A 13,682-nucleotide genomic window follows, 5' to 3' on the forward strand; every position below is an offset into this window, starting at 1 on the left:
CAGTGAGTTCATGTTGCTGTAAAGTTTTGACGGTTCCAGAGATGGGTAGCACTGCTGCAATGATGTATGTAACCACTTCTGCTGGCTCCAAATACAAAGGAAAGAACTAATTAAGTTGAATTAACTAGGAAGAAAAAAAACTGAATAAGGAAAAATAATTTAGGAAGTGAATTTGCATGCATATATAGTACATTTGCACGCTCCTTTGGAGATTTTTATAAAACTGAGCAGTGTACTTTGAAACTACAATGTTAAGTGAATATAACAGGCAAAGTCAAATTACACAAATGCTCAGCTGCAAACATCAAATATTTACAAGAGAAACTGCTTTCAGTCAATGATGAAATCAATTAATCCCAAAAAGAACAGCAGGTCTGCAATGGTTAAGTTGTCGTCAAAATAGCATTACTATTTTGTTAGCGCGTTTTTTTTAAGAAAAGAAGAAATGTAGGCTCAGTAGAACAGTATAGGTATGTTTGTGGTAGAACACTTAAGGTATCAGACAGGTGAGGACTTCATTTGCATTATTTAAGAGACCTCATGTGGCTACATTTGGGTAATACTACCTTGTATCCCAGCCCTATTTTGAGGGGAATTCCCACCTCAGAACTGCCAGATGATTTGGTTGGTTGGCAGCTTTCTAGTTCCACAATGCCACTGGCAGTGGTGACAACTCCTAAGATTCTGTCTCGTCCCAGTGAGGAAGAATGGGAATTTTACTGGAAAGAGCTTCATCTGGGTCAGAGGCAGGTGGTCCTAGAGGCAGAGGGGACAATCTCAAACAGAGAATCTCGATTGGGAGTGCTGGAAAATGGGATTAGTGTAAATAGGTTGGTAAAAACTCAATGGGCAAAAGGGTCTCTCCTGTGCTGTATGACTGAAAAGGGAGCCCATGACAAAGGCATTGCCTCACCAAAGACTTCCAACCCACCTCCCCAAAACACCCAACAGGATAATATGGTTTCTCATTTCAAGTTAAAAAATCTTATTTGATTTCATATCACAAATGGATTTTTGGCTGCAACAGTGCTTACTGGTCACACTCAAACCATCACACACAAATATAAAAATATGCAATTCATTAAGATTATTGATTTTATGGCTACAATAATATCACCGAATGGCAACAATAAAGGATTACATGTGTACATTCTTCTTCACTGCCTTTCATAAAATTCAAAAAAATGTTCAGTTAAATCATTGCTTTTCACAACAAACAAAAGTGCATGGATATAGGTTTACTCACTGAGCTGGAAGGTTCATTTCCAGCCATTTTGTCACCCTACTAGGTAACATCTTCACTGTTGCCTCACAGCGCCAGAGGCCCGGGTTCAATTCCCGCCTCAGGCAACTCTCTGGGTGGAGTTTGCACATTCACCCCATGTCTACGTGGGTTTCCTCCGGGTGCTCCGGTTTCCTCCCACAATCCAAAAATGTGCAGGTTAGGTGAATTGGCCATGCTAAATTGTCCATAGTGTTAGGTGAAGGGGTAAATGTAGGGGAATGGGTCTGGGTGGATTGCGCTTCGGTGGGTCAGTGTGGACTCGTTGGGCCGAAGGGCCGGTTTCCACGCTGTAAGTAACCTAATCTAATCTTCAGTGGGACTCCAAGCGAAGCACTGCTGATGATTTCTGCTTTCTATTGATATGTTTGGGTTTTGTTGGGCTGGTGATGTAATTTCCTGTGGCGATGTCTTCATTTCACTCAAATGTGTTTGTTGATAGAGCTCTGGTTGGAATGCCATGCTTCTATGAATTCTTGTGCATGTCTCTGTTTGGCTTGTCCTAGGATGGATGTGTTGTCCCAGTTATCTGTATGCAAGGATCCTAGTGAGAGAGGGTCATGTCATTTTGTGGCTAGTTGGTGTTCATGTATTCTACTGGCTAGTTTTCTGCCTGTTTGTCCAATGTAGTGTTTGTTCCAGTTCTTGCACGGTATTTTGTAAATGACATTAGTTTTGCTTGTTGTCTGTATAGGGTCTTTCAAGTTCATTAGCTGCTGTTTTAGTGTATTGGTACGTTTGTGGGCTACCATGATGCTAAGGGGTCTGAATAGTCTGGCAGTCATTTCCAAGATGTCTTTGATGTAGGGGAGAGTGGCCTAGGGTTTCTGGACATGTTTTGTCTGCTTGTTTAGGTGTGTTGCTGAGAGAGAGAAAAAAAAAATTGGCAGACTGTGTTCATTGGGTACAAAAACAAAGCAGCTAATGTGTAACAAACACTACATTGGAAAAAACAGGCAGAAAACTAGCCACCAGGATACATGAACACCAACTAGCCATAAAAACAACATGACTCTCTCTCACTAGTATCCTTATGTACAGATAAGGACACCACTCCGACTGGGACAACACATCCAGCCTAGGACAAGCCTAACACAGACATGCACGACAATTGTAGAAGCATGGCTTTCCAACCAGAACTCTATCAACAAACACTGAGTTAGACCCCATTTACCACACCCTGAGAAAAAGAACAGGAAATGACATCACCACAGGAAATGACAGCTCTTTTGTCCATATTTGAACTAAGGATGTAATGGAGGTCAGGAGTGGCGTGGCCCTGGCAGAACTCAACCTGGTGATCTGAACAGGTTATTGCTGAGTAGGGGCTATTTGATAGCATAGTTGATGACACTCTCCATCATTTTACTGATTGAGTGTAGACTGAGGGGGCAGTAATTCACTGCATTGGGTGTGTCTGTGTGTCACACTGGCATCTACCTGAATGTGAAAACCTGCCCATGTTGTAACTGTATTGGAAAAGTTTGGCTAGAAACTTGGCAAGTTCTGGAGCACAAGGCTTCAGTACTATTGCCGGGATGTGGTCAGAGGCCACAGCCTTTGTGGAATCCAGTGTCTCCAACTATTTCTCGATATTGCATGGCGTGAATTGAATTGGCTGAAAACTGTATCTTAATACTGGGGACCATTGCAGGAGGGCAAGATGGCACATCCACTTGGCAGTTCTGGCTGAAGAATGCAGCAAATGCTTCAGCCTCAATCTTTTGCAGGTACGTGCTGGGCTTCCTTTGGTAGATTGTGCAATTGTCCACCACCATTCATGACTGGATGTGGCAGGACTGCAGAGCCTAGATCTGATCGGTTGATTGAGGAATCCCTTATCTGTCTATCACTTGCTGCTTATGCTGTTTGGCAGCCTCAGATTGATGCCTCACTTTCAGGTATGCCTGGTGCTGCTCCTGGCATGCCCTCCTCTACCCTCCTGGTTTGACGGTAATGCAGGGCCAAGAGGTTGTAGATGGTGTTGGGGAGTATGATTCTGCTGCTGTTGATGACCCATAGTATTTCATGGAGTCTTGAGTTATTAGATGTATTTGAAGTTTCTCCCGTTTACCACAGTGATAGTGCCACACAGCATGACTGACATTATTCTATATGTAGATGGGATTGTCTCCACAAAGGGCTGTGCAGTGGTCATTCTGACCATGATTGTCATGGACATAAGCATCTTCAGCTGGCAGACTGAACCTGGATAGAGTATGTTTCCCCCACCTCGGAGTTCCCTCACACTTGCCTCAGACCCAGTCTAAAAGCAGAGTCCTTTAGGACCTGACCAGCTCAAATCAGTGGTGCTACTGCTAAGCCACTCATGGTGGTGGACATTGAAGTCCCACATCAAGCGTCCATTTTGCATCCTTGTCATCCGCCCAGCTTCCTCCAAGGGTTGTTCGACACTGAGCAGTAATGATTCATCAGCCCTAAGGACGGTAGGTGGCAAACACCAGGAGGTTCCCTCCTCCACATTTAAAGGTCAACCTGTATGTGAAATGTTCTCAGCAAGGACAAAAGTAACAAACTTTAAAAAAGACAATCCATTTTTGCTTGACTTCATGGGATCCAGAGTCAACGCTGAGGAATCGCAAGGCAACTCCCTCTTAACTATATTCCAATGTGCTGCCACCTCTGCTGAGCCGGTCCTGCCAGTGGGACAGGCCATATCCAGGGATGGTCATGGTGGTGTCTTGGACACACAGTCATACCTACAGAATCAGAACTTACAGACAATTTCAGGCTATTGCTCGACTACTCTGAGACAGCTCTCTCAATTTTGGCACTGACTCCCAGATGTTAGTAAGGAGCACTTTGCAAGGTCGACAGAGCCATTTCTGCCATTGTCATTTCTGGTGCCAATTTGATGTCAGGTGGTCCATCTGGTTTCATTTTTGTTGAAATTTCATAGCAATTGATACGACAGAGTGGTGAGCTTGGCCATTTCAGAGGATGGTTGAGAGTTGACTACACTGCAGTGGGTCTGGAGTCACAAGTAGGTATGACCAAGTGAGGATGGCTGAAGGCCATTAGTGAACCACATGGGTGTTGCTGACTATTGACAATGGTTTCATTAATTACATAAAGTTTTAATCAAATTCAAAATTTCACTATGTTGGGATTGGAACTCTGTTCCCAAAACATTCATGGAGTTTCTAGACTAACAATCTAGGCAGAGAGAATTGCAATGACAGCATCCAAGTGTGCTTTTTCCTGCCTGCACCTTTTCATGCCAGTTTCCAATATTTTGTGTACCCCATCTTGCTCCTAAAAGATATTAAATTTACCCAAAATTCACAGTATTCTTTCCAGTGCCAATGAGGTTCAAACTGTGGTAAATTAGCAATACACACTTTTGCCAGTGGGGCAGAACAATTCACTGCAAAATATATCCAAAAAAAAGGAAGAAAAAGGTTGAAACAAGTGTAGTTGGAGAATTCATTGGCAACAGCTTCAAAAACAAAAAAGGGATTGTCTTTTGAAAGTTTATGTTTGGTACTTTGGCTCCTGTTGAGAACATTTCACATACAGGTTGACTTTACTTTTGTTTTCAAAAATAATTTATGTGGACGACAGTACTGACCTGTTAATAGAAAGAGTGAGCTGGTCTGTGCAGGCCTTGATCTTGTTTTGAGCATCCAGGTGGTTCATATTCTCGGTACTGTCTTCATTAATAGCCACAATAACATCACCAGGACAAAGATTAGCAGAGGATGCCTTACTTCCAGGAGTAACCTTCAACAAAAGGAAAATCTAAAATTTAGAAGGTGTGACTTCATTAAATTACACAGATCCATTAGTACACTCAGTCTGCACATACAGAAACTGTTTGGAAGGGTCAGTTTAAGGAGTACATCTGTTGGTGGGTTTATAGCATCAGAGATATGTATAGAATAGAAACAGACCCTTTGCTCCAACTTATCCATGCTGACTGGATATCCCAAACCAATCTAATCCCATTTGTCAGCACTTGGCCCATATCCCTCTAAACCCATACTATTTATGTACATGTCTAGACGTCTTTTAAATATTTTAATTGTACCAGCTCCACCTCTCCCACTGACAGATTATTCCACAGACGCACCACGCTGTGTGAAAAAAAGTTGCCCTTTTGATCCCTTTTAAATCTTTCACCTCTCACCTTAAAAGCTATGCCTTCTAATTTTGGATTCCCCTAACCTGGAGGAAAAACCTTGACTATTCACCCTATCCAGTTTAGTTGGTGCATAGTGTCTGCTACAAGCAGCAAGAACTGGATCAGTTGATGCACTTGCAGCTATCGATGGTTAGTAACAACAGCATAGTTAGAGGAGAACAAACACAATGGAAGATAAGGGGAGTCCAGCTACAAAGTGATTGGACAGATTACGCTTATGACTAAATGGAATGGGATTGCAGAAATGGATGTGGAGCAAAACCAGGATGAGGACTGCAAGAGCCATGTGATGACAAAGAAGTGAGGGGGAATGGGGAAATAAATAGATAAAGAGGGAGTCCAGAACTAGAGGGCATAGGTTTAGGGTGAGAGGGGAAAGATATAAAAGAGACCCAAGGGGCAACTTTTTCACAGAGGGTGGGACGTGTATGGAATGAGCTGCCAGAGAAAGTGGCGGAGGCTGGTACAATTGCACCATTTAAAAGGCATTTGGAGGAGTGTATGATTAGTAAAAGGTTTGGAGAGATATGGGCCGGGTGCTGGCAGGTGGGACTAGATTGGGTTGGGATATCTGGTTGGCGTGGACAGGTTGGACCAAAGAGTCTGTTCACATGCTGTACATCTCTACGACTTTATTTGACACAACTGATCATTCAAAAGTGATTCATTGTGCCAAAAATTGACCCACCAGATGTAGATGGAATTGTTTTAGAAAGTCTTTTGCATGAAGTGAAAAGAAATATATCTATTCTATTGCTAAAAGATGGTGATAAATCTACTCTTTGGGAGTTTCTGCACAGTGTAACTCAAATCAACATACCACCAACACAAGCCTAGCATCATTGAAATGTTTATAATTCACTGTATAAATTTTGTTGCAAAACTGGAATTCTATACAAGAACTTTGAGTCTAAGAGCAACTAGAGTCTAAGAGAGAAGCTTCCTAAAATTATAAAAGGCAGATTTCAGGTTCAAACACTTAACAGCAATTACATTTTGTACAATATTGAACCAGAGATAGACGCTTCCTTTTTAAGAACTTGGGCGAAAGATCCAACTCGATACTTTCATTTGCCATGTCCATAAGCAAGGCACGGGCCAGACACCTATCAGAGGTTATATTCATATTCTTGGCCTGTCCTTATACATGGACAGCTTTCCCAGAGTGAGAAGTTTTGATGAAGTTCTGTTAAGGTCTTTGGTGAAAACTTAACTGCTACATTTAAGAATTATTGCAATAATGCATATTTGACACCAAATATTTCACACGTCACTGTCATGTGACACGGTTTAGGTAGCAGCTTCTTTCAGGAAAGAGTGTTAGGTGATTCATCAAGAACTATAATAATTGCTGTATATTATACACAAAACAGCAGGAAGAATTATTTTTCTAATGCAATAACTGCTTCGCTATTGACAGAAAATAGATTGTTAAAATTTACTAGATACAAAATTCAAGTCAGTAGAACTCAAGTCAAAACAGCAGCGATGGAGAAGTTACAAAGTACAGTACAGTCAATTGATGTTATATTGGGAAAGTTATAAGCCTAGTTGATGTTATTACTGGGACCAGTCAGATTCCAGACTGCCATGTTGCTTGCTTGACCTTTTGTTGTTTTATGAGGTGGTCTTTCATTGAAAGCACAACCAGACAACACTGTGGATTTAGTTTAACAATGAACTAATTTTATTACTCAGAAGAAAAGAGAAGATAGATAAACTGAACTATATACACACAAGACAATGACAATGTACAATCCCATTAATTCCAACAGACCTAGACCAGAGAATTTCTTCTCTATCACATCTATCTGGTTTAAAATTCAATAGTGCTTCAATTTCCAGTCTTCAGAATCTGATGATACTGCTTTGTTGCGTCTTTTTCCAACCAAACTTAGAGTCTAAGGAGGGTCACTGGGCCCAAGACATCAACTCCAACTTTGCTCCACAGGTGCTGTTAGATTGGAGTTTTTCCAGCAATTTGTTTTTGTTTGTGAGCTTAGATTTCCTCAGCTTCAAAGAACACAATTGCTGTTTAAAAGTAAATGCTTTCTGATTTGGAACTTTAAAAAGGAGTACACCAGGAAAACCATTTACTTCTTTCAGAGCAACTATTTTACAGTTTCACCCAAGGCTTCTAAAAACCGGAAATAAAAAAAAAGGCTTTTCTTGGAGCTGTGTAACACTCACACAATGAAAATAAACAGAGCGAGAGAGGAGTTCCTGGTTCAGTGGGCATAACTGTACTTGGCTTCTTTCCAGAAAACTTTTATATTCACTTGACAGTACCTTCTTTTGCTAATGTTGTTAACAAGATTCTTAAACAAACTGCTAACGCAGCTTATTTGGTACTTAAAGTCAATCAAAAGTCTCGAAAGGATGTCTTGCTTTAAAACACCTAAAGCCACCTTGTTCTGGAACTTCTCTTCCTAACTTAAGCCACTCAGGACTCGCTTTTTTCCCCCCCAAAAACTATTTTGCAAACTGCTAAACTATATCAATTACATGTTAATGGCTTTTCCCTCCTGAATGACGTGCTTCTCTGAGAGAAACTGGCATACTCACGAGTATTCATGGTGATTATTTATTTCTAAAAGAATTGCTTTGTCATAAGACACATTGTTGTTAGGCAAGAGCTCATTTTCCACCATCCAACCCTTTTCTACCCTTGATTTATATAAAAAAAACACTGAATATTTCATCTAAAAGGATTTCTTTCCAATACCTCATTAAAATTCATGTAAATTAAATTCTAAAACAACCCAGTGCTCTCAGAACTAAAATAAAATGAAACTAAAACTATGTCCTGCTCGTTCTAACACACAATAAATCCAAATTAAAAACTTATACATGGTTCTATCCACTTTAGCACCCAAGTTCCAAATAAAGGAAATCATGAACCTTCATCACATCATTTAGTTTAGTTAGATTATAAAGCAAGCATCAGATGGGAAACAGCTACTATGCAGCCAAGTTTAAAAATGTACTTCTTTTTAATCACTGTGGGATCAGGCCTCACCGATCAGCCCCGTGGGTGTCATTGACAAATGCACTGAAGGAGAGTAAGCAGAAACTGTTTCACATTATACTTACAACATAACAAGGCTGATGAATTATTTTAAATCCTTTTTTTTGAAATTATTAATTTCCAAACCTTCTCAAATTTTAAATATTCTTCTCCACTGCAGTTTTGTTTAGCCAAAAAGTTCATTACTCAAAGTCCACCGCAACAGCCAAAGTTCTGGGAAGTTGCTACTCAACTATAAGATCTCCTCGAATTGGGTCAAAGTAAAAAGAGCTTGTAAAACTGATACTGGTCAGCCTTCGTTTGCAAAGTTTAAAAGCTGGGGTTTGGAATTCAACATTTTAAAAAATTAATCTAACATCAGAAAAATTGCAATTGGTTCACCAAACTGCTGATCAAAGCAAACAGCTGGAACGCTGGGGAAGTTAAAATTTATAGTTATCAGAGCTGGTGTGTGTGTGTTTTTATATTTCAAAGTAAACTCAATAACTCCTCTCAAACTCTTCCAACCAAAAACAAAATCAAGACCCATATTAAATTAGAAGGGAGCTTCCAAGCAAGAGGATTGAAAAGGGGCTGAATTGCATGAAAAATATAGAAATCAAGCTGACACATTCTCTGCTTTCAGCTTAATTCAGGCGATTCAAATCAGATTTCCCAGCTTTGAATCTCCAAGCCAAGCAAGTGTGCATATTGTAATGATTTGTAATAGAAATAGAATGGAAGGTCCAAAACAAGGTATCTATAATTGGATGGTCAATGGGGAAGAGCAACTCGCAATTATTAAGCATCCATGGAATTACTGTATGGTTGCAATAATCACATTTTTTTCTCCATTTGCTGAAGGGATAAAAGTTTCTGGGCTTCCCAACAAAAGTGTGTGGTTGGAAACAGTATGTAGGTAATTGGAGGAGCAGCATTGTGTACCAGTACTGGGTGCAATACAATAAATGGTCTAAATCAGCTCATACTCAGCAAGGGAGAGCGAGAGAGAATATATTTGCTGATTAATTTACATGCTGTGGGTTAACAGTCCCCTACTTTAGTCAGTCTATTCAAGATTTCTCTATCACATCACTCCTTATGCCCTGTCAAATGTTGGCCACAGCTAGTCTTACATATATAAGAATGGGCAATACATACTGGCAGGTGAAAGTGAGGACTGCAGATGCTGGAGATTAGAGTCAAGAGTGTGGTGCTGGAAAAGCACAGCACATCAGGCAGCATCGAAGGAGCAGGAGAATCGGCGTTTCGGGCAAAAGCCTTTCATCAGGAATGAGGCTGCGAGCCAACTGGGAGCCTCAATACACACTGACAGAGTCAGCAAGGCCAACATTCCATGAATGAAAAACACTTTCCTCCATTTAATCATGTATGATTGCACAATGATTGTCAACGTGATGTATCTGTCTCATTCACCTTCACAGGAATACACTGAAGATATCAAATGAATACCTGACCTCCAAGTCACTGAACTGTTTTTTTCTCCCAGACATGCTGAAGGCACGGCAAATGAAGGGGAAGAGGCAAGGAATGGAATACATAGGTTAGAATTAGTCCAGGTCACAGCAAATGACACATTTTCCTGTCTCCCCATCAGAAAGGTAAAACACTTAAAATTAAAAATATCCGGTAGATATGATTCCATCAATTGCTAAACAATGAAATGTTAAAGTGAGGCTATTGTGACTTTACCATATCAAATTCAGACCTCCTCCTTTTGTCACTCGGAACCTTCATTCTGAGAAAGATTCCTCAGAAGGACCTCATACTTTGTACCACAGGGCATGCAGTATCAGCAGTACAGACATTGGGGGATTCACAACTAACTCCACCAAAATTAGCAAACCAACTTGAACATGAACAGGTGCTGGCAATACAGACAGCTGAGGAAAACCCATATAGATGGAGGAGATCAATCCTTCGCAAGCTCCAGCAGATGTTAAAAGTCACAAATGACAGAAGAGACATACAAATTAGAAACAGAAGTAGGCTATTTAGCTCTTTTACCTTGCTCCACCACTAAATAAGATCGTGAGCTGAAATCCATATTCCCATCTACCTCCATAGGATCTTAACTATGGAGACAGAAACATCTATTTCCACTTCAAAAGTATTCAATGGACACGCCCTACATGGTCACTAGCCAATTAAATGATGCAAAAGGGAAGACTACAAAAATTTAATCAAAACGGCACATAAATGTCATTCTCAAAAATCAATTACTTGGCATCAATTTACCAACTTGAGGACTGTATTTGTAATAACATCAAAACACTGAAGATGCTGAAATCTGAAATAAAAATAAAGTGCTGGAGAAAAAGGTAGAGAGGGAAACAAAGTTAACCCTGAGACTGATATGATTTTGTCTTACTTCAAAACTATTCTGAACAGCCATATCAGATTCCAAAATCTTGCAGCATCTCTGCATAGATGTTTCCAGTCCTTCTAAGTTTTTGCAGCAGGTCGGTTTCATTTGTAATAGCCTTAGAAAGATTCAGCACTAGATGAACCTTTGAGCTTTTGGGCATCCTCAAAATACCAGCAAAACAAAAGTATACAGAGGTTTTGTGTGATAGGAACTACGCTTGAGTCAGAATAGGGAAACAGACCCTATGGTCCAACCAGTGCATGAACTTAATCCCAAACTAAACTAGTACCACTTGCCTGCACCATAGTCCTCCAAACCTTTCCTAATTATGTACTTGTCCAAAAACTGTCTGTTTAATGTATCTGTGCCCACATCCACCACTTCCTCAGGATGTCCATGTCATATATTCCTTCCCTTCTATTAAAGATTTCCATCAACTGGACATACAGGACCAGTGCATTCATTCTCCTCCATCTGGATTCCTCTTTATTCTGCAATAGTATTCAGGATGAAGCAAGCACATCTCTACAAGATTTGCAGCCTTCCTTCAAAATGACACCAGAAGTAGAGAAAATGCCTGGGAACACCACTACCTCCAAGACAGAGATATTACCTTGACATAGAATCAAAAAAACACTCTTCCACTGTTGCTAGGCAAAAATCCTGGGTCAAGCTAGCACATCAATGGATGTTCCTAGGCCAAGTACTATAGCAGTTCAAGACACTTCACCAATATGTCCTCAAGGCAAAAATCAGGAATAGACAAATGAATGTTGTCCTAGTCAGAGACAACTAGATCTTCATGAAAAGAATCAAAATTTGAAAATGTATCCAAATAGCACATATTTTGGTATACCAGATGGTCAGGTGCTTGTTCCCAGAGTTCCTCCGTTTTTGCCCATTGTTCTCATCTATTTTGAAAGATGGTCGGTACTTGAAATATTTAATTATCCATTGTAAATATATGAGTCTTAGGTTAACAGTCTGATTATTTGCTAGGGCCACAGTAGAATTGGCTTCCAGGAATCAGTTTGACTCCTTGCATGTACAAATGCCTCAATTACAAGAAAAAGGTAGGTCACTATTTGACCTCTCAAATGCACAAAGACCTAAAAAAGAAAATGTTCTCTTGCTTAACATTCACTGCCATGACCATCTCCCCACTATCACATCAGCCAGTCTGAACATCTCACTTATATCCTTTATTTTTCTACTTTGTACTAAGATGGACTGTAATGTTTAACTTTCAAAATTTTATTTCTTTATCTTTCTACTTTGTACCTAAGATTTTGTAACTTGGTATCTTTGCCATATTAGCAAAAGTGACCTTTAGGAAAAAAAGTGACAAATCAACTTTGATAAATCCTCATTGAAAATTTAATAAAATCTGTCTCTTCCTCATTTCTCAAACATATCATAGACAATATTAGGGCAGCAGTGACCCAGGCTCGATACCACCCTCAGGTGATTGTGTGGAGTATGCTTCCCATATCTGCATGGGTTTTCTGCCAGCTACTCTAGTTTCCCCCTCCTCCAACGGTCCAAAGATGTGCAGAATAGATGGATTGGCCATACTAAATTCTCCATAGTGTCTAGGGATGTACAGGCTTGGTCTGGGTACAAGCCTGAAGAACATTCAGAAGGTTGGTGCAGACTCAATAGACCAAATGGCCACTTTCCACACTTCAGGGATTCTATGATTCTAATATAATCACAACCAAAAAAGGTAAGCAGACCAGAGGAATTCAGAAAGGATCGAAACATTCCAGAAATATAAATCAAAAGTTCCTTTGAAATCAGAAGTGGAGAAGATGAGACTGTACATGGGTTTGATTGCAAGATTTTTGCAACACCAACATGATTAAATTTTTGTAGTTTCAATAAGTCACATTTGGTTCTACTTCAGTGACTGACAATCTTCCAATCAAAGTTCCAGCACCATGAGGAAAGGCTGGTGCACCAGAAAAAACTGCAAAAAAAAGTCAGTATAGTTGCAATTAACAAGGTCATGCCATAAATCTCATATCTACTCAAAAAGAAAATCAACAAGTCTATGTTTAGGAAACAAATTTGGTAATATGAGAAGAGTTGCCTAGAGCTCAGACAGCTGAACAATATAAAGTAGATTGTGACTTGTTAAAATGGGCAAACTGGCTTTTTGCTTGTGCTTGTCTTTCATTGTTTCATTCTGCTGTTCAACGATTTGCTGAATCAACTGTTTCCACTGGTGTTGTTTTTAAACTATTTATCTAACCATTAGTATCACAAATAAATTCATAGAAAATGCACAATCCCCAGCTGAGAGCTTTCCAAACAATTCTATTATTGTAGAAGATGTTAAAATAAGCACACATCAAGGTCGAGTTTGGAACTTTTAAAAATGCAGCAGTGGTGCTACTCCAACTCACGAAAAAAATGCTCAAAAATCTACAGGTCCATTGGTTGGATCCTAGACCATAAGGCACATGAATAGAAGGAGGCTATTCAGCCTGTTCAGTGCTTCCCCCATTCAGTGAGATCACCGGTGATTTGACGTTTATGCCGTATGTCCATAAGCCTTTATTCCCTCACTGGATTCAAAAATCAGCTATCTCAGCCTTGAACATAGTCAAAATGGCCCAGTCTGTCCACTTCTCTGCAATAAAGAGTTCCACAGATGAGCAACCCGTTCCTCTTAGATTCTGCCCTCTGGTTCTAGATTCTGAATGGGAAGCATGCCAAGTCCCTTCAAGATCCTGTATGTTTCAATAAAGGTCACCCTCTCATTCAAAACTCCAGTGATTACAGAATCAACCTACCTTATAAAGAAAATCACTCCATACCCAGATTCAACTTAGTA

The 13,682-nt window shown here is 40.0% G+C and overlaps 1 protein-coding gene across 2 annotated transcripts in view; it reads right to left on the reverse strand.

Moving 5' to 3' along the window:
- Positions 1 to 13,682, reverse strand: part of LOC132823443 (PDZ and LIM domain protein 4-like) — a 116,145-nt gene that overhangs the window by 67,238 nt on the left and 35,225 nt on the right. For both annotated transcript variants that reach the window (XM_060837310.1, XM_060837309.1), the window contains exon 2: positions 4,875 to 5,026. In XM_060837310.1, the coding sequence (XP_060693293.1) occupies positions 4,875 to 5,026 (152 nt within the window). The remainder of the gene's footprint in view (positions 1 to 4,874; positions 5,027 to 13,682) is intronic.

This window comes from Hemiscyllium ocellatum, chromosome 16 (genome assembly GCF_020745735.1).
Source record: "Hemiscyllium ocellatum isolate sHemOce1 chromosome 16, sHemOce1.pat.X.cur, whole genome shotgun sequence".
NCBI classification, from domain to species: Eukaryota; Metazoa; Chordata; class Chondrichthyes; order Orectolobiformes; family Hemiscylliidae; genus Hemiscyllium; species Hemiscyllium ocellatum.